This window comes from Leucopleurus acutus (genome assembly GCF_964270905.1).
Source record: "Leucopleurus acutus genome assembly, chromosome: 6".
NCBI lineage: Eukaryota > Metazoa > Chordata > Mammalia > Artiodactyla > Delphinidae > Leucopleurus > Leucopleurus acutus.
The window spans coordinates 7353909-7374340 of record NC_139149.1 but is presented as its reverse complement, the minus strand read 5'-3'; the positions used below and the strand labels follow the sequence as shown (position 1 = coordinate 7374340).

Genomic DNA, 20432 nt, shown 5'->3' with positions numbered 1-20432 from the left:
ATAAGATTGTTAATAAAAAAACACTGTTATGAAGTTCCTTTAAAAAGAAAGTTTTGAAAAACAAACACCCCCTACCCCGCAAAAAAAAAAAAAAAAATCAAAACACACACATAGAACAATGTAGAGATGGAGGAACCTATTTTCAAAGCTATTTAAACCTCAGTATTGGGACTTGCCTGGTGGCGCAGTGGTTAAGAATCTGCCAATGCAGGGGACATGGGTTCAAGCCCTGTTCTGGGAAGATCCTACATGCCGCAGAGCAACTAGGCCCGTGCGCCACAACTACTGAGCTTGTGCTCTAGAGCCCAAGAGCCACAACTACTGAAGCCCGAGCACCTAGAGCCTGTGCTCCACAACGAGAAGCTGCTGCAAGGAAAAGCCTGCGCAGCTCAATGAAGAGTAGCCCCGCTCACCACAACTAGAGAAAGCCTGCACACAGCAACGAAGACCCAACACAGCCAAAAATAAATAAATAAAATAAATAAATTTATATATATATTAAAAAAAAACCCTCAGTGTTTGAAAGTTTTAGACTAGCACTGTCCTAATGAAAATATAAGTCATACATGCAATTTTAGATTTTCCAGTAGCCACATTAATAAATTAAAACGCAGGCCAGGGCTTCCCTGGTGGCGCAGTGACGACGCAGGGGACGCGGGTTCGTGCCCTGGTCTGGGAAGATCCCACAGGCCACGGAGCGGCTGGGCCCGTGAGCCATGGCCGCTGAGCCTGTGCGTCCGGAGCCTGTGCTCCACAACGGGAGAGGCCACAACAGTGAGAGGCCCGCGTACCACACACATACACAAAAAAACGCAGGCCAAATTAATTTTAATGACATATCTTGTTTAACTCAATATATCCAAAAATTATCATTTCAAAATATAATCACTATAAAAGTTATTAATAACATACTCTACATTCTCTTTTCCATATTATGTCTTCAAAATTCAGGGTACATTTTACTCTTAAAACACATCTCAATTCAGAGACTAAATTTCAGAAATATTCGATTTGTATTTTGATTCCATAAAATCTACAATTTTGAAAAAAGTAGTTGCATATCACTAAGTTGCACCAAACATATTTGAAATTTCTCTCATTTTAATTAAGTAAAACAAAAAATTCAGTTCTTCATTTGTGCCAGATCCCCTTCAAATGCTCAATGGCCACATGTGGGCGCAGCTGCAGTCCTGGACGGCACAGCAGACAGGCAACGGCCACAATCTGACAACCTGGCTTTCTTATGCCTGAAGTGAGCTGAGGGTCTCACAGGAAAAGACTATACAAACCCTGAGGTTTAAGTAGCATTGTTTAGTCTGGATTGGCAAAAAGAACACTATTTACCGGACTGGATAGTGAATTTTGAGCACAACTGGACGAACATTAAAAACACAACAAATATCCCACAAAACAATAGAAGCCTCGTAAGAGTACAGCTTTATTCGTTTTTAACTGCACTTCCATTTTAAGGGATAACAAAAACTGTTAACATAATTATCCTCAGGGTGGGATAAAATCATGCTACTATCACTAATAAGTAACAACTTTTCAGATTTCAGGGGTGGTGATTTACAACCTTAAAGCTTCAGATTTCAGCCTTATCTGAATCTGAAAATAAAAGCTAGAGTAATTAAATCCATACTAGAAATATTCACTGATCGATTTCTATCTCATTGCATGCAAAAATTAAAATGTTAAAAGTCATCTTAACAGTGGGGCTCATACCTGGATACTGTCGAATGGTGGACACAGAGCTGGTGATCGGGGTGTAGGTGTGAGCAGCCAGTGGGTATGCAGAAGGTGGGTACGTTGGCAGAAAGTACTGGAACTGAACAGGAACAGATGGTCTATAGATGGAACACAGATAATATGAACCAAAATGGTTTTTCTTCTTTCCCTTCAAATGATCCTATCCCCTACAAACTCTTTTTACTTTTAACTGCCATACTAACGTTTCCTAAATTGCATCCCAAACAATTATATCAAAGGATACAGACCTAGAGAGAGTAATATTTTAACACGGATGGACCTAGAGATGATCATACTAAGTGAAGTAAGTCAGAGAGAGAAAGACAAATACCATATGATGTCACTTACAGGTGGAATTGAAAATATGACACAAATGAACTTATTTACAAAACAGAAACAGACTCACAGACATAGAAAACAAACTTGTGGTTACCAAAGGGGAAAGAGGCGGGAAGGGATAAATTAGGAGTCTGCGATTAGCAGACACAAACTACTATACATAGAATAGATAAACAACGAGATCCTACTGTATCGCATATATATATATAAAAAACTGAATCACTTTGATGTATACCGGAAACTAACAACAACATTGTAAATCAACTGTACTTTGGTAAAAAAAGAAAAGAAAAGAAAAAAACTAATAAGCATTTCTATACGCCATAATAATCAAACAAGAATATTTAAAAATGATCCAATTCTGAAATTACTTCATGTGCACTCCACCAGGTTCTCACTGTGGGGTGGGAGAAGGGAGATACAAATACGGAATGGGGGAGGTAATGGAGCTAGACCAGAGATACCAGAATGTACTTAGTTTTTAAAATGTTATATACTTCCTACCTCTCTGCCTGCTGAAAGGGCCTAGAAGTAGTGACAATCCAGTAACAACAAACAGAGCTAATGGCTAGATCTTAGTTTCTAAATGATGCAAAGGAACCAGGGCTCCTTGGAGAAATGGCAGATTCCAGGGCTCAGAGGGACCAAGTTCACGAAGAGTTTCAAGTATCTTAATGTGGTGAGAAGTAAGGAAGGGCCAGAATGACCAGGACATAGCAAAACCCAGGAACTAGTCTGAAGGGGCTCCCAAGGACGAACCTGGAGACAATTTGAGCCTCGAAATAGATGACAGTAATGGATTATAATTATGAATAAATAAAACCAAATCCACGAGCCCATGCAGATGTTCAAAAATAAAATACACAGAAAAATAAATAAATGGGGATAGATGAACTTTCTTTACATCAGAATGTCAACTGATAAATATCAACGAAATGATCGAACAAGTCACTATCTTGCAACCATCATATTGCAACCATCAACTGATTCAGCCAGGAATCATCAATAGAAGTAAAACTGCTGAGTGAAAGCTTATAAGGACACTTATAGTCTCAAGGTATTTCCACACAAATTAGTTATTTACAAAAAAGAAAAGTACACCGTTACAGCAGAAAAATCTGGCATCACCTTCATTAAGTAATTAATATTGAGATAACTATTAATGGGACAAAGGGTGAGCATGAGCTCTCTGATGTAATAACAGTGAGAAGAACATATCACCTAATGGTATTCACTTCAAAAATGCACAGCCTGAATCTAACTCCGAGGAACAATCCAACAAGCCCAAATTGAAGAATATTCTGCAAAAACAATGGCCTATCTATACTCTTCAAAAATGTCAATGTATGAAAGAGAATGGAAAGCTAAAGGATCGTTTCAGTTCCCCATACTGTGGTTAAGTAAGAACAGCTTTGTTCTCTTGAGATGAAAATGGAAATACTTAGGGGATAAGAGGTCATGATGCTGCCACCCTTACACTCAAAATGGCTCAAAATAAATTAAAAAGAGAAGTACACAAGTCAAAAAAAAGATACTAGAACATTCATCAAAAGGAGAACGAATAAATACAGCACAGTTTCATAAAATTAAGGAAATTACACAATGTATTAGATTTTCAGGGGGAAAAACTGAAAATAAAGAAATACATGCCATATTCGTGGGACAATTGGTTTCACTGAAAAATCAAAACAATTCGTGACACGATGGGGCACATTCCCTCCTACCTATTGTCACTTCGGGTTTCCATAGCCACAGGATTTGGAGAGGCTCGATGTCCTGAAATGGGAATCAGGCTACTCCTCTCTGCAGGGTAATCGGGTTGGATCCGAGGAGAAGTATGTGTGATTTGCTGAGGCACCACCTTAGCTACAAAAAGTATAATCCAATTACATTACTGCTCATATGCTTTCATTGGCATGCCAAAACATTCTTGGCCAGCAACAATCTTAAGAATGCAAACAGTAATAAGAAGCCTGGATTTTTAGTTTTAATCAAAATAAAAAATGAAAAGATGAGTACCTATGGTGCAACTGAATTATTTCAATCCAATAATACACTGATATATTTACACTGCTATCTGTCAAAGCAGGGTTCAACATTAATACTTTCAGCAACTACATCCTTTTCTCCTGACCTGGCTTCTTGGAGACCTTTTTTTTAAAAGGAGAAAACTTAAAAAAAAAAAAAAAAATCAACAAAAATTTGAATACAGAAATGGCAAACACCTTAGATTCTTTTCAGGGGCCCATAACTAATCAGTAATAATGTAGCTAGTAAGTAATGAGAAGGTCATTTTAATTTCCAAGTCTTAGGTTCCTCATCTATGAGGAGGCCTTCTCTAGAAAATCACTTGATTTCTAAAGTCTTTTGAGTTTCCTGTGACTTTGCATAATATTTTATGGCAAAATCAAAATGATCATACAGTTTTCAAATTTAATTCTATCTGTAAAGACCCAAGTCATACCAACGGCAGGCACGCAAACACTAGAGACTGGGATGATGCCATCACGTTACCCAAGGTGCAGCACGCTGAACACCAAAGGTAAGCAGCAACCCCCCCGGGCCCAGACATTTTCTGAGGGAGGCAGCTGGAGAAGTTTCTGCAGGATGATGGGTGAGATGCCCAGTTTGACCAGCGAGATGGCCTCTGCTGGCTAACGCAGAGAGAAGCTGGCATGATGTATTTTCCATCAGTAGTCAGTCGAGAGGGTGCTGAGGGAAAAGTGAGTAAGCCTGTGTTTTCACTGTGCCCATAAAAGGTAGGAGAAAATTATGCTTCCAATAAAAAAGCAGCTGTGTTTGGCACAGTAGCTAACATCAGATGGTAACCACACACACACACATGAATCATACCTTTACTTTTTCCTAATTAAAAGGGCCATACATCCTCAATTATTTAGACAAAAAAAAACTTCAGGAAAAACATAATGCAGAAATGGTAAGTTGGGGCTATTTTCAAAGATAATCCCTGTTTTCTGTAGGCTGGCATCATCTGATTCTTTTTATAGTTCTGAGACCACTGTCATGTGTGGAGAAAATAAGGGTGGCATTCTATTGGAAATGGGCATTCACTGCAGGTGAAAACCCTATGCTTGGGGTTATCAGGCTCTTCGTCTGATCCAACACATTCCTATTAATAACAATCGCTGAATTCAATATCTAATCTCACCTGGAGAAAGCAAGTGACACTTAGAAAAAGCCACTTAGGTGATTTTAATATAGCTCTTATGCCCTCAACTTGAAAATCAATGCTCTAGGGTTAATATCAGTTTTCCCTTCTCAACTGAGGCCCTTCTGTACAGGGATCCCATTATGATGTAACAAATATCTGAGTTACTACACAAGAAGAAAACAAAACTAGAGCATAAACCTGACGGAACTTCGACAAAAGCAATCACACTAAGTAGCAGATGTTTAAATCTGTTTGGACACTTCTGTCAAATGATTTTCAGATCTAGAATTTAGTAAATGGTAAAAATTCAAAGATAAGTGAGCTGGGGAGTTAGAGAACACAGCAATACAGTAACTTAGGACAGGTAAGAAGTTGGTAGTTTTAGCCAAATGAATGAAGATTATTTGTCTCCTGCTACTTTCAGTGAGTTTACTTGCACAGTGTTTACTCTTAGGAAGACACAGTGACATTAACAAGAACTGATCTCTAAATAATTCTCCACAGAGAGGGTTCAAGACACAACCAGACAGCCCCCTAGGGTACGCTGCCCCTCTTTACTGGTCTGATTTTCTTCATAGCAACACATTCCCTAGTGAGACTCTCGACTATAAAAATGAAAAGAAGGGGCTTGGCTCTGACTTGACAGTGCTGCAGATAACTGATGACACTGTTAGGTATAGCCAGAAAACAGCCTGAAGTGACAACATGGAACAATCAATGATCTTTTTCAACGAAAGTGCTGTAATGCTGAACCTCTAACCCCACTGCCAGACTTCGCAGAAGTGAGATGAAATTCAGAGGGTGTGACAGAAGTTTGGTTTCCCCAATGCCAAGCTGGAGTGAGCAGTAACGTGAAAAAGACCGCAGTTATTTTCTCTGCTAAAAGCCGTCTGTGGGGCTGAGTACCAATTTAAGGGCTGGAATGGCTCAGTTATTTAAAAGAGGAGCAAGGGTTTCCTGGGTCCTACTGTTACTCTGGAAAAGTGCCTTCAAAGTTTGCTAGGAGGGCTGTGGAAGCTGCAGCCTGTCACACATGCAAAGGAAGGAAGCAGGGAGGGAGGGACCACCCCAGTGCTGGGACACAGCAGGTAGGGGAGACACTTCTGTGTCTGGTCACCAGATTTCTGACCGTCGAGCATGTCAGTGCGTCCTCTCACAAAAGGCAGCCTTACTTCTAAAAGTACAGCAGATTAAAACTATGGCAGCTGTCCCACATCTCTGGGAGTGAAGGAGAGTGAGATGGCACACTCACTGTTACAGAAGCAAGGCACAGGTAACACTAGAAACTAAAACCTGTCACTTGTGGGTGAAAGGAGTGTTCTGCCTCATAGGCCACGGCCTCTGCTTTGGAAGCTGTGACAGTAAGCTATCAACTCTGACGATAGGCATTGACAACTTGCCGGCCAAACCTTGCTGATGCCTGTTTTGGCCCGTGAGCTAACAATGGGTTCACACTTTTAAACAGCAGCGGGAGGGAAAAATCAAAAGAAGACTATTTTGTGACACCTGAAAATGACATGAAATTCAAATTTCTGTGTCCGTAAAAAAATCTAACTGAAACACAGCCACACCCGTTTGTTTACATATTGTCCATAGCTAGGTAGTTGCGCACACCCGTGAGGCCTGCAGAACCTAAAGCATTTACGATCCGGCTCTATGGAAAAAGCTTGCCAATCCCTGCTGTTGATCACTAAAGTCTGGCTGCCAGAAGTTTTTCAAAGATGTTTTAATACTGTAGATATACACATATTTAAAAGGGGAATAAGCAGAGCCTGGAAGGAATTTTAGGATGGTCATGAAGTACCTTGGGTGGCACCCAGATAAGAACCTCGGGGAAGTGACTTGAGGGTTAGCATTCTTCCCACTGTTGCATCACCCAGAGATTTTTCCTGAACAATCTGTCAGTGTACAAGGTCTCTTCACTCCAGATCTTTGCTTCTTTCTTGCTTTTCCTGTTGCTCTTGTCAAACTTTTATCAGTAAAGTTAACTTACTTTTTAAAAAGGTAAACACAGAAAAGGTAAAGGTTGATGAATAAGTCAAAAGTGGAGTTAAAGTAGTTTACTTTGAGCTCTCAGAGATGGTTATCTTCTTTTTTCTCCCCCTACCATCAAAATGCCAAATCTGTATATGAAATAATACTCAAAGTTAAAGTCAGTGTTGCTTTGAAAATTAACAATTAAAAAAAAAATCAACACTAGCCAGCTATATGAAGACCTGGTCAGCGGGGCTGAAAATTCCTTGTAAGCTTCTGTCTGAAGGCTGCACACCACTTACCAACCGGGATGTTTGAGGTGGTCACTGCCGTAGCATGGGATGAATGTGAGGGCATTGTCATGGTAACAATTGTACTCGTGGGAGCTTGTGTGTGTGACACCGATCCTGGACAGGAGAAAAAGGGAAATTCTTCAACAATGGCCTCTCTGCACACATTACAGATTCTCAAAAACCCAAGAAAAGCTCTTGGGAAAAAGAAAGAGAATTTTTCTAACCTAATCCTTGTTCTCTGCCTGAAGCTGAGAAATAAAGAATGAACCCACGCCTTATGCCTTCTTCCTCCCTGGCAGGAAGAGCAGGGCTGCCGACTTACCAGCCGTGGTTGCAGAAGGAATGGTGTTGGTTGCCAAAATAGGTGCTACCGTTGCTGCAGCCACTGGTGTGCCAGTACTGAAGATCGTTTTCTGTGGGTGGGGGGGACACCCCAGAACACAATTAGAAACAGGAACATCTCCCACCCAATCCCGTTTAAACGCAATCACTGCCTTCGATATTGCCAGGCTTTTAGCAAGTTTTGCACAATTCTGGTTTTAACCCACAGAGTATACAGATGGCTCTTCATCTCTGGTTTTACCTGAGCCATGGTATGGAGCTGCTGTTTTGGCGTCCCTAGCGCAGGGTGAGATGGCAGTGTGATTCTTGTTGTCACATCCCGTGACTGGGCAGGACGCTGAATACTAATTGCTGCAGACGGTGGATGCTGGAGAGACAGAGTTGGCCGACTGGGAAGACAGAAAAGACATCACGATCTATGACTTGTCTCCAGACGCAATGCAGGCAGCCAAGGCCACTTACTGTCTCGTGCTGGATCACAGTCAGAGTTTTATTTTTCACAGGTCTGTGAAGTCCACATGTGAACCAATGAAGTTAACTGCCCATCGAGTTTCTCTCCTGAAACTGCCATAAGCCTCATTCTAGAAGGTATCAACATGGACCATGAACCAAATAAATTAATCCTTAGTCATACTGAGTATCCTCGATATAATTAATCAACACTCTCTGACCATCTCGAGTAAGCATTACTATAACGAACACGTTTCACTCTGTGGACAAATCTGAAGATACACACTAAGGTTCTAACAGTTGAGGTAACATTACAGAAAACCTTGATTAACGGAAGCTTAACCTGTGACCTTGAAGCGCTGACTTCCTTCCCCCAATTTTATATCATCCCTTACCAAAAGATAAAGTTATAGTTATGACTGCCTCATAATTGAAAGGGATATCAACATAGACAGCATGTCAAATTATCTGGCAAGCATGCTACTGAAATTGCAAAAATGGTAAGAAAACTTGACAGTATATCAAAGTTGACATCTCAAACAGAGGGGAGAGAATGGGCTACTTAATAAATGATGCTAGGAAGACTACACAGCCATTTGGAAAAAATCAAATGAGATCCATACTTCACACAGTACACCAGGATAAATATGAAAATGAGGAAAGGTTTAATGGAAAATAAGAAAGTACATGAAGAAAAGATAGAATTCTTTAATAGCCTTGGAGTGGCGGAGAGCTTTCTAACAATTAAAAGCTCTAAAAATCCAAAAGCTATAAAAAAAAAATCAAGAAATTTGACTCTGTAAACCAATAAGCAAGCCTCCCAACACAGTAAAACACACTACAAGCAAAGTAAAAAGACTCATAGGTGAAAGTGTAATCTTAATATATGAAGAGCTCCTAGAAATCCATGAGAAAAATAACAGCCCAATAGAAAAACAGGCCAAGGATATGAATAGTCAGTTTGCTAAAAAGAAAACACAAATGGCCCCTTAACAAAGGGAAAAGACTAAGTCTTCATCAGAGGAAGAGAAATGTAATTTAAAAGACACTGATATATCATTGTTCACCTATCAGATTGGCAAAAATCCAAAAAATTGACAGGGTACTCTGTTGTTCAAGCTGTAAGGGAACAGGCACTTTTAAATATTCTGAAGGGAGTATAAACTAGTACAAACCCTATGGAAGGCAGTAAGACATAGGTATCAAAATTACAATCACATATACCCTCTGATCACTTTTGGGAATTTATCCTATAGCTATTCTTGCACACATGCATAATGACAAGAATATAAAGTTATTCACTGCAATATTATTTATGATAGTAAAGTAAAGAAAAGAACCTCAAATCCACATACACGATGGGTCATCATACTGCTGCTAAAAGAACAATGAAACTCCACGTACTGAAATGGAAAGCTTTCAACATACGTTGTTATATGAAAAAACCCAAAGAGGAACATAAAATCTTGAGACTGACACACTGCCGGCTGCAGTAAGAGGGCAGCTTAGGAATCTATGAATTAAACAATTTTGGGGGTAAAAAGGATAAAAGTTAAGAATTACATGTGAATTCGACTGTATTTAAGAAACACTGAAAGGATACCCCGAAAGCTATGAACATGTTACTTTACAAAGGCAAAGGGAAAGGAACATAGGAACTTGGTAGACGTGCGACAGAGGAGTGATACTCCCTACTGAATACCTTTTTATGTTTTTGTATTTTGGAACCATGTGATTATAAATGAGGAAGAAGAAAACATGAAAAGTTGAGCCGTAAGGGTGAAATGTGATTGGGACCTCACGTATCCAAACCAATGGTTTCATCACAGGGATCCTCTCTCAAAATGCTTTAAGATCAGAGCTGGTGGAATATTAGTGCATAAAACTTACAAACTGAATAAAGGACGGCTTTCTCCCTATAGAAAGAGAACTAAATGGTATATTATTCAAGTTCAAAGGAAAGCTGAAAGCCTGGTCATAGGTGCAACTATGACACCTGGTGGAACTTACTGAGGAGAAAGCCTACTATTGAAGACTGGATTTTTAATAGTTGATGACTTAGGTCAGCAGAGTACAGTGAAAGCTGCCCACTCCCAGCATTTACAATGAAATGCATTCAGAGAGATACATGTACACATAACTAAAATAATCACAAATTTTAGGATGGAGGAATCTAATTATGGGAACAATTCTGAAGATACCTGTAACAAAGAAGAATGCCAACAGAATCACCCGGAAAGGATCTCCTAAATTCAAACTTAAACGTGCTCATATTTTAAGAGGTCCAGCTCATACAAAAATATACCCCCAAAAGAGTATTTCTATTAAGTATTTAGATATGTGAAGTGTTTCTGAAAGCATAGACTATACTAGTCTTTGATTTTCATTTACTCTAATGAAAACTAACAAGTGTTAACACATAAAAAGTGTTAATGACCATTACATGTCAGGCATGTATTAAGTGCTTTATATATTAGTATTAATATATACATATTTACACCTTAATATTTATACATTAACTTCCATTTCAAGGAAGGTAATACTACCGCCTTTTTCTAGGTGAGGAAATTGAGACATTTACTCTTTCACCTAGCACTCCCACTTCCAGGAATACACCTTGAAGGCACACCATCACAAACATGCAACATATGCCAAAATGCCCATCGGTACATCCATTAGCTAGGAAGTCAGACATTAGGAATTTATCACAGTTAGAGATAATTTAAGTAGAAAAACCATCTGATCATTAGGGTTTTGGTCTGTTTAATTCCCTAGTGTATTTCCAGTGCCTAGAGCAGTGGCTGGCACAGATGAGGCACACAATAATATTTGTTACAGGAGTGAAAACGTAGTTATATGCTAAAAATATATCTGACAAAATTCAGTATCCATTTTTTAGTAAAAACAATACACTGGAAAAGATAATTCAACAACATGGTTTAAAAAAAATCTAACCCTAGTTTTCACTGTATACACATTTATACCTTTTGAATTTCATCATACCATCTGAATATATTAATTTTTTGAAGGTACTATAAAGCGAACATGAATAACAGTCTATTTTATATTGGGCTGTTGTGTCTCTTTGTACCTCAAGCAATATATTCAATTACCGAGAAGTAAAGTGTCTTCATTTTACTGAAGAGCGGACTAAGGATCAGGGAAGTTAAAAACACTTATAATGACACACAGCTAGTAAATGACAGAGCTAGTGGTTAAAGTTACACCCTAGGCACTACTCTGCATGTAAGTGTTATTTTCTTCAGAGCTCTGTTCTGGGCCCTCTTCTCATTATATTTATTCCCGCTGGGTAGACTCGGATACCTAGAGCATTAACTGTAGCCCACGTTAATGACTTCTCAAGCACAGACATCTCTTCAACTACCTGTTGCCACAGATACACTCAGTGTCACAAAACTTAACCTTCTCTTTAAAATCTGCTTCCGGGGCTTCCCTGGTGGCGCAGTGGTTAAGAATCCACCTGCCAATGCAGGGGACACGGGTTCGATCCTTGGTCCGGGAAGATCCCACATGCCGTGGAGCAACTGCGCCCATGCGCCACAACTACTGAGTCTGCGCTCTAGAGCCCGCGTGCCGCAACTACTGAGCCCGCGTGCCACAACTACTGAACCCACGTGCCTGGAGCCCTTGCTCTGCAACAACAGAAGCCACCACAACAAGAAGCCCGCGCAATGCAACCAAGAGTAGCCCGCACTCGCTGCAACTAGAGAAAAGCCCATGCACAGCGACGAAGACCCAATGCAGCCATAAATAAATAAATAAATAAATAAATCTGCTTTCTTTCCCTTGTTTCCTTTTCATTTACTTGGTCAAGCAAGGAAGAAACCAAGGAGGCATCTCAGACTGCTTCCAACTGGTAGACAAGTCTTCCGGATGGTCTCTAGTTCCCGACAGCTCTGTTCTCCATGCCCTATCCCTCCTTCGGTCCAGTGAATCACTTCTTGTCCATATTGCCGAAGGCTCTTTCCCCGGCACCCATGTAATCGATGGCAAGAATCAAGCAAGACCACTGGAACACTGCATGCTCCTGGCAAGACTCTCATGCCACTGCCTTCCCCAACTTTCATAGCTTCACCAGCACAATATGCCTGCGGGTCGTGAGGACAAATACCTTGATGTCTTCAGCCCTGACTGTGTCACTCACAAGAAGCATCAGAGACCATCCCTCATTGACCAGATTCTCTCCCTGTATGGCTCTGTAAATCTCCTAATTGTACTGACTTCACTTCTCAAACACCCAACCTTTCTGCTATACCCTCTGGACTCACAATCCATCTTTAGCAAAATCTCCTGTATCCTCAACCTCTTCTGTGAATATATCCATTATCTTCCTGCCCTAATGAATCTTGGTTCTCCCTTGAGAACACTGCTTCCCTCGACAGCCCTCTCAACTGGGAGCCATTTTCTCTCATAAACCTCCTCCCCATGTATATTGCCCTCCTAAATCATCTCCTCCCGAACTCTTCTGTGGACTCCAGACTCATATATTAGGCTTTCTCAACATCTCCACTTGGGTGCTCAGAAGTCAGCACAACCTTAAAAGTGCCCCAAACCAGAGTCTGGAATTCCTCCCCAAACCTACTCCTCCCATTCTTCCCCATCTCAAGTTTAGGCAACTCCACTCTCCCAGCTGCACAGCCAACCAGCGCTGGCAAAAGCCTGACTGTTCTCATTCTCTAATAACCCCGTACGTGCTTCCTCAGAAATCCCCTCCGCTACCTTCAAAGTTCTATTCAGAATCTAACCACATCTTTCCACCTCCAATGACCATCTCTCCTGGATTCCTGCCATACTCTTTGAAACATCCTGCTTCCAACTTTGCCTCCCCACAGCCAACTCTCTCCAGCAACCAGGCTGATGCAGCTACTTCAGATCATGGCAGTGCTCTGTTCCAAACTCTGCTAAGGCTTCCCATTGCCCCCCGGCGCAGGCCAAATCCTAAGAGTGGTTCCTAAGGCTCGGCATGACCTGGGGACCTTGCTACCTCCCAAAATTATCTCTGGCCACTCTCCTACCATTAGCCTCTTGCTGCCCCTTTATGCGGCAAACATACTCCTGTATCAGGGCCTTTGCACTTACTGTTCCCACTGCCTAGAACACTCTTATCCCAAACAACCATATGGCTCATTTCACATCTTTCCATTTTCTGTTCAACTGCATTCTTATCAACAAAGCCCTTCCTGATCACCTTACATGACAAAGTAAGCTCCCCGCACTGCCTACCCTGTCACTCCAAATCCCATTCGCCCTGATTTTTCCCCAAAGCACTCTCTGCCACCTAAAAAACTATATATTTTTTAATGGTATGTCTCCAGCCACAGTTTCTACAAACAGAAACTCTATGAGGGCAAGAATTTCTTTTTATTTGTTCACTGCTTTATCCTCAGTGTCTAGAACACAACATATAGCTCATTAGAAAAAAGAAAAAAGCACTCAATAAATATTTGTTGAGTTGAATGAAAGAAGGAAAAGAAATAGGGGAGAGAAGAAGGGAGGATGACAGGATGGCTGATCTTCAAACCCCCAAATATACCTAAGTGCGGAATCAGTGGCATGGGCTGCTGTTGTAGTAATCACTGGAGACTGAGCTCTGGTGGCCGACACAGTTGCTACCACAGCAGGAGGGATGGTATTAGAGGTGGTCACAGGTGGACGAGACTACCAAGAGAAGAGAAAAACATATTTCATTGAAAGCAAAATACAGTATGCCCAAAACACTGCAAGTATAATTTGAAAACTGGGCCTCGAAATAAGGGTGTTTATGTCCAAATGAAAATAAATTCTCACCATTCTGATAACCGAGTTCTCTTTTCAGATAGGTTGTTAGAAGGCCAAGAGCCAGAATTATCCCAAAAAATCCAATGCTGGTTGGAGAGTACACAAGCCCCTTCTTTTCGAATATGACCAGACTCAAAATTCTGTCCTACGATTAGTACAGACTGGAATCTAGCCCTTCAGCTCTAGTTCCCACAGAGCTGTCGCTGGTCCTGGAGCAGACACTTTTCATGACGACACAACCTAGGGCTTTCCACAGAGGGCCTACTCAGAACTGGATGCTGGCTCTCATGCCATCTGAGGGCAAAAAAGGCAAACACGTGGTAACAGCATTCTTTACCAGCGGAAGGTGCAGGGTGCCCAGATGCTTTCTAGATGTTTCCATATGGATATACTTCCCTTACCCCTACATCTGTGTGTAAAATCTTCACCTGACTAACGAGTTCCACACTGGGCTTCACCCGCTTGCCCACTGTCAGATTCTCCAGTCATCTGAGCTCTCCTGAGTAGTCCTTCTTTCCTGCTCCTGCCATGTGCAGGTTAACTCAGCAAACTCTGCCCATTCTTGACCTGTTTCTCACCTGCAGACCTCGTCCCCATGGCGCTGCTCTCACAGCCTGTCCTCTCACACTAGGACTGCTGTGCCGTCTTCCGCACTACTGAGCTCTTGACCTTGGATCTCCTCTTTCTCCAACCCTTCCTACCATTATACTCCTGGGGCCCTAATCAGTCTCCAAACGTGTTTTATTACCAGCAAGGTCTTTTATTTTGTTTAATGTGAAAGCTCTAGGCTAGACATATCTTACCCCGCGTCCCAGTCAGCACTCTTCCGTAGTATCTTAAATCCAGCTATTTCATACATGCTACCAGTCTGGCCCCAAAGGCACTGAACTTCTACCTTCTGTACGCAATTCAGCTAGATTAATCTTTCAAAGATATTTCTTTGACCATATATCAGTGTATTCCAAAGACGCAGTAGCTCTCTGCTGTGTACAAAATCAAGTTTACAGTCTTCATCTTAGAGCCCCGAATTTAGAGACAGACATGGTATCACGCAGTAACACGTTATACTTCAGTAGTACTGAGGCCACAGGTTTCCTTGAAAAAAGTTGAAAGGCATGGACCGTCTTCCTCAAAAAGCATACCTATGTGCATAAAATGTCTAGGGGTTCACACACCCCTATCCAACTTAGAATCCCTCAGTTCTAACTAGGCTTTACTCCACATTGTGTACAACCACCACTACCTTCCTCGCCTTGTTCACAGTGCTGCCCCCCTTCACGTCTCTGAATCCCCACTGCCACACCCATCCCAACCAAAAGCCTTCCCTTACTACCTCTCCTAAATTCCTACAGTGGATCACATGACACTGTATGTAATTCAGCCTTCTCTACATCTTGGCAGCTAGATCCAAAGTCGCTTGAGGTTCAAGGACTCGCACAGTGCCAAGCAGAGTGAATAACTCAGAGTAGGCGCTGAACGCTTGCTGGCTGACTACCCACAACCCTGGCGTGCCTGGATTGGCTGGTGAATGATGTGCTGTACTGCCGGCTGAGCTGCAGCAGCATTTGGCAACTGGGAAGTCGGCCTCAGGACCGTGGTTACTTTAGAACTGGACATCACAGCAGCAGCTGCTGCACCTGGAAAAACAGTATTTTTTTCATTAGTATGGCTTCCGGGCTCATGATTTAAATAGCTACAATTATATTCCCTATAAGCTCAGTATGTCAGTATTCAGCTTAAGTGCTTTATGTATACTTCCCATTTCATCATACAGAAAATTAAGAGAACGTGCGCTCAAGGGCTGAGATTTCATAAGATCGATAATCTGTATTGCTTCTTCAAGGGTGTTCTTAAATGAAACTGGCTATTTTTTTTTTTTTTTTAAACTGCAAGTATGTAGCAGTGAAGCACAGCACGGTGCTGTTATTACCCTGATTCAAGCCAAGGCTGCAGCAGTTTAACCACCAGTGAGAGTTCACTTGAACCACCACTGCCTTTGTACCATCAGTGCCAATATCAGCACTGACAAAAGGGCACACGTCCTAGTTTCGACCTCACACAGATCCCCCTGCAGTCTGTGAACCTCACTCTGAGAACAACCACTAAGTTACACTGAGAGAGAGTATTTGTTAGCCTGATTCTGCCGACAATAATTTTATCCTCTCCAATAGAAGGTAACAATTTCTGATCAAGTAACTGAAAAAACTCATTAAATTTAATACCTTACAACCTATCAGCACTTAATTGTAAGAATAAATTCATCTTATTGCCATGTGAATAAAAAGATTTGACTAAGCATTTTCACTAAACTTCAAAAATACTCAGTATTAACATTTGTGACTTATTTATTGAAAATGAAGCCCATATTTACACAACCACAGCTTTCAGGAGTTCCTCAGTATAAAGGACAATTTTTACACCATACAGAAAATTTGAATTGCTCTGAGTTTACACACATACACATATGTGTTGCAATACAACTATAATAAGCACCTATTAGGCCACACTAAAAATGTGCATTAATCTAAGTTTATTTCTGCTGTCCTGCAACTCTAAAAACCTCATTCTGGATATGCTTTGTGTTACTGTATCTTCTACCAAACGTACACCTGTCACTGCATTTCAGGAGTCTGAAGAAAACACGCAGCCTTTATTTACCTCGAGGCAAATGAGAAGCTCCAATGTGAAGAGGGGGCCCAGGTGCGTTGCTCCGGATGATCGACATCTGTACGTTTGTGGTCATGATGTGATGCAGGTTACTGGGATGCCCCTGCAAGAAACAGGATGCAACGTTATTTCCAAGTGCCTGGTCTTAGCCACGGGTGCTTAGCCATTGCTTCTAGGAAGTCAGCTGCCTCCAAATGTGGGTCATGTTGTTCCTCTTAAGATAGTGAGCACCCCAAGGGAAAGGACATTTAGTTTCCTTTTCACAGCATACTGCACGATGCCCTGTGCCAGCAGGCATGTGGTAAGGGGCAGGGAGGACCCATCAACTGCCTTGAATCTAGCTAGCTGTTAGATTCCTATCACTGATGACACATCTGACTGTCCACTTTCAGACACTCTCATCTTCAATAGTAGTCTTTTACCCTTGTTTTCTTTGTCTTGGCCTATAGCTTATTTTTTCTTATTATCACTATTTCCTTTACACGCCACTGCACTCACGTATGCTTTATGCTAGCCAAGATCTCTAAGTAAATTCAGTCAGCATCCAACGGGCACTCGCCCATCAGTTCTGCAGCTCACCCCTACGTGTCCCTTCCTCACACCTGCCCGATCCTGATGCCAGTGCTTCTCAGGTGGGCATTCCAGCACTTCTGGGAGGACTCAGCAATATGACAAAATGAAAAACACCACAGTGCACCTTTTTGGAATACCATTTTTCTCCTGAAAACTTGAAGGGAGTGAGTTGTGAGATTCAGTTTTCATTGGTAAGTAATTTAAAATATTTAAATAAATCAAATACATATTATGGAGGAGGACTGCAATTTCAAAAAAAAAAAAATTAAGTTAAAACATGAGACTTTAAAATAAAGGTTCACAACTGGTAGGCTGCTGAGGGAACCCGCCAGTCGCCCAAGAGACACACATCACCGTCCTCAGAGAACAGCCTTAGAGAAGCACTGCTGCTGTGAGGCTGTCCTCAGCCCACTGGAGTTCTGCGCCTGTAACCAAGCACAGCCGGACTCCTGTGCTCCTCAAGGTCACGGGCTGTCTTATCTAGATTTGCTTCTCACACTGCAGGGGGTGCCTCGTACACAGCAGATACCCACTACGTACGGGCCGAATGACAAGACCACTGTGCATACTGGTCTCACTCCCGAGGCCATCCTTCTCTGTCCACTCTCCTCTTGTCCCCTTGCAGATACCGGTGACCAGTTAATTTTTGATTTAGTCCAGTGCCTAATGTACTGCTGGCATTCAGTAAATAATGATCAACAGTTTGGCATCTCAGTTTGAAAATCAGCAAATTAAGAGGAAAAAAACCTGTTGTCCACTGATTGTTGCCACAGGAATGGCTGCAGCTTGAGGGATGCTACTCTCCATGGTAACGGTAACCTGCCCTGGAAGCTTGGGGGGAAGTGACAAGGTGGAAGGTGGAGCAGGAGCAATGGGACGGCTAGGCACGGTGGGCTTCGGGGGCGGCTGCGAACAGAAAACCACACGACACAGATCAACAGCGTTTCCAGCGATGCCCTTCATTCCACACACGCGCACAAATCAAACCTGGAGAGTGCCAGGAAGGATGCCCGAAGCCTCACATGTTCTATCTCTTAGCATCACAGCCTCTCCATTGAGGTGCTAGCATTGCCATGTTACAGATGTGGAAACATACAAAGCAAGGCTAAGTCCCTTGCTTAAAGCCACACAGACAGTAAAAACTAGAACTGGGAATAAAGCCCAGATCTGTATGGCTCACAGCCCACATTCTTTCTTCTATACCGTGCCGCCTCCCAAGTTTGGCTGGAAGTAAACAAAACTCCCAGTAACTGACACATATCCATATGGTTAATACACAAGGCGATATTCTGATACACCCAAATTAGCAAGCTATCAAAACAAAACCTTGGAGAAGAGTGCCACTCCAAGATAAAAGCTACACTAGCATGCCCATAACTTGAAATAAAATCCACGTCAAAATGGGTACGAGAAAAGATCCTGTGATGCCAACTGCCCAGCGGCACGAGACTAGGCACTGCAGAACAGCGCAACTCTGAGTTACAGAGAGGAGCTGAACTGATAGGTCAAAAAGAAAAAGCTATGATCCTAGGATACAGCCTAAGACTCTGTGAGCACTGTCAGAAATACTAGCCAGTCTTTAGCTGTCGTTCAATGTGAAATTTTAAACCTCTCCATTACCTTCATAAGTCCCTCCGAAAATGAGAGTGGCACTGCTGGCGTCAGATGTGCTGGCGGGGCTGTCACTGTGACAGGTGTGCCCGATGCAACAGCATGGTGTGTAGACAACATCTGCACCTGTGGATAGGGCCTTACCACAACAGGCTCTTGCTTCTCTTCACGGGACTGTAGGGAGCTGCTGGAACCCACGTGCTCCCTGGCAGTGACTTCAGCATCTCGACTAGATTCATCGTTGACTAGTGAAGACATGAAGGGTGAAACAGCGTGTCATGCCCTTCCAATATCAAATAATATAACAGCACATGTAAGAGTGGCGCTTGCAGCTAAGTTGCAGGGTTGATAAACTGACCGTTTCCTTCTGAGATTTTCTTAACAAGGAAAATTTGGGCATCAAATTCCCCTGATGGAGAGCAAACTCGAAAGTCACACCTTTGGAACATGGGACTTGTTTTAAAGATTGTAATTTCCTACTCCTATGAACAAAGGGCCTGAAAACTATCTAGAATGACCTCAAATACTTGAAATTGTAATATAAGATAAAAGACAATTTCATTTAAAATATTTATTTAAAAAGTTATAAAAACCTAATATTAAAAAGGTGACTTGGGGACTTCCCAGGCGGTCCAGTGGTTAAGAATCCATGCTTCCACTGCAGGGGGCACAGGTCTGACCCCTGGTCGGGGAGCTAAGATCCTGCATGCTGTGTGGTGCGGCATCCACCTCCCCCAAAAAAGGTAACCAATTTCTCAGTCCAAATCCCTACAGAGTGAACAAGTAAAGCTCTATCATTATTACAATGCATGCACCCTTTGAGACTCAACAATTCCACTTGCGTGACTGTACCCTATAGATACACAGCATGTGTGTAAAATGACTCAGGTACAAGTTATCTGTTTCAGTATTTTTATACTAGCAAAGGAACCGAAAAACCTACATGTCCATCAATAGGGGACTGGTTAAATAAATTATGGTATACTCACACAACAGACTACCATGCAACTATAAAAATAAAACAAGAAAGCTTTTTAGGTACTCTTATGGGAAAATGTATAATATATATATATATAGTGAAAAAGATATATGAAAATACCAAGGTACAGAACAGAGAAAAAGTAAATAAAATACACACAAATATAAATACATTTGTATTTGAATATGGATAACATATCTCCAAAGCATCTTGTTTGCCTGAAAGGAAAGAAAGTGGATGAGTGGAGGACAGGAAGGAGAGATATTTTTCAGTGTATATTCTTTTTTCTTTTGGAATTTTGGACCATGAGAACACGTAACGTATTTAAAAATTAAGTTAAAAAAATCAAGGAACTGGGACTTCCCTGGTGGCGCGGTGGTTAAGAATCCGCCTGCCAATGCTGGGAACACGGGTTCGATCCCTGGTCCGGGAAGATACCACATGCCACGGAGCAACTAAGCCTGTGCGCCACAACTACTGAGCC

The 20432-nt window shown here is 41.8% G+C and overlaps 1 protein-coding gene across 3 annotated transcripts in view; it reads right to left on the bottom strand.

Moving 5' to 3' along the window:
* Positions 1 to 20432, bottom strand: part of SAP130 (Sin3A associated protein 130) — a 75182-nt gene that overhangs the window by 46796 nt on the left and 7954 nt on the right. For 2 of the 3 annotated variants that reach the window (XM_082841625.1, XM_082841626.1), the window contains exons 3-12: positions 18979 to 19214; positions 18106 to 18264; positions 16777 to 16888; positions 15631 to 15755; positions 13874 to 13998; positions 8111 to 8258; positions 7850 to 7940; positions 7537 to 7641; positions 3813 to 3954; positions 1726 to 1847 (exon numbers count right to left, since the gene is read on the bottom strand). In XM_082841625.1, the coding sequence (XP_082697751.1) occupies positions 1726 to 1847; positions 3813 to 3954; positions 7537 to 7641; positions 7850 to 7940; positions 8111 to 8258; positions 13874 to 13998; positions 15631 to 15755; positions 16777 to 16888; positions 18106 to 18264; positions 18979 to 19214 (1365 nt within the window). The remainder of the gene's footprint in view (positions 1 to 1725; positions 1848 to 3812; positions 3955 to 7536; positions 7642 to 7849; positions 7941 to 8110; positions 8259 to 13873; positions 13999 to 15630; positions 15756 to 16776; positions 16889 to 18105; positions 18265 to 18978; positions 19215 to 20432) is intronic. The other variant, XM_082841627.1, reaches the window with a different exon arrangement.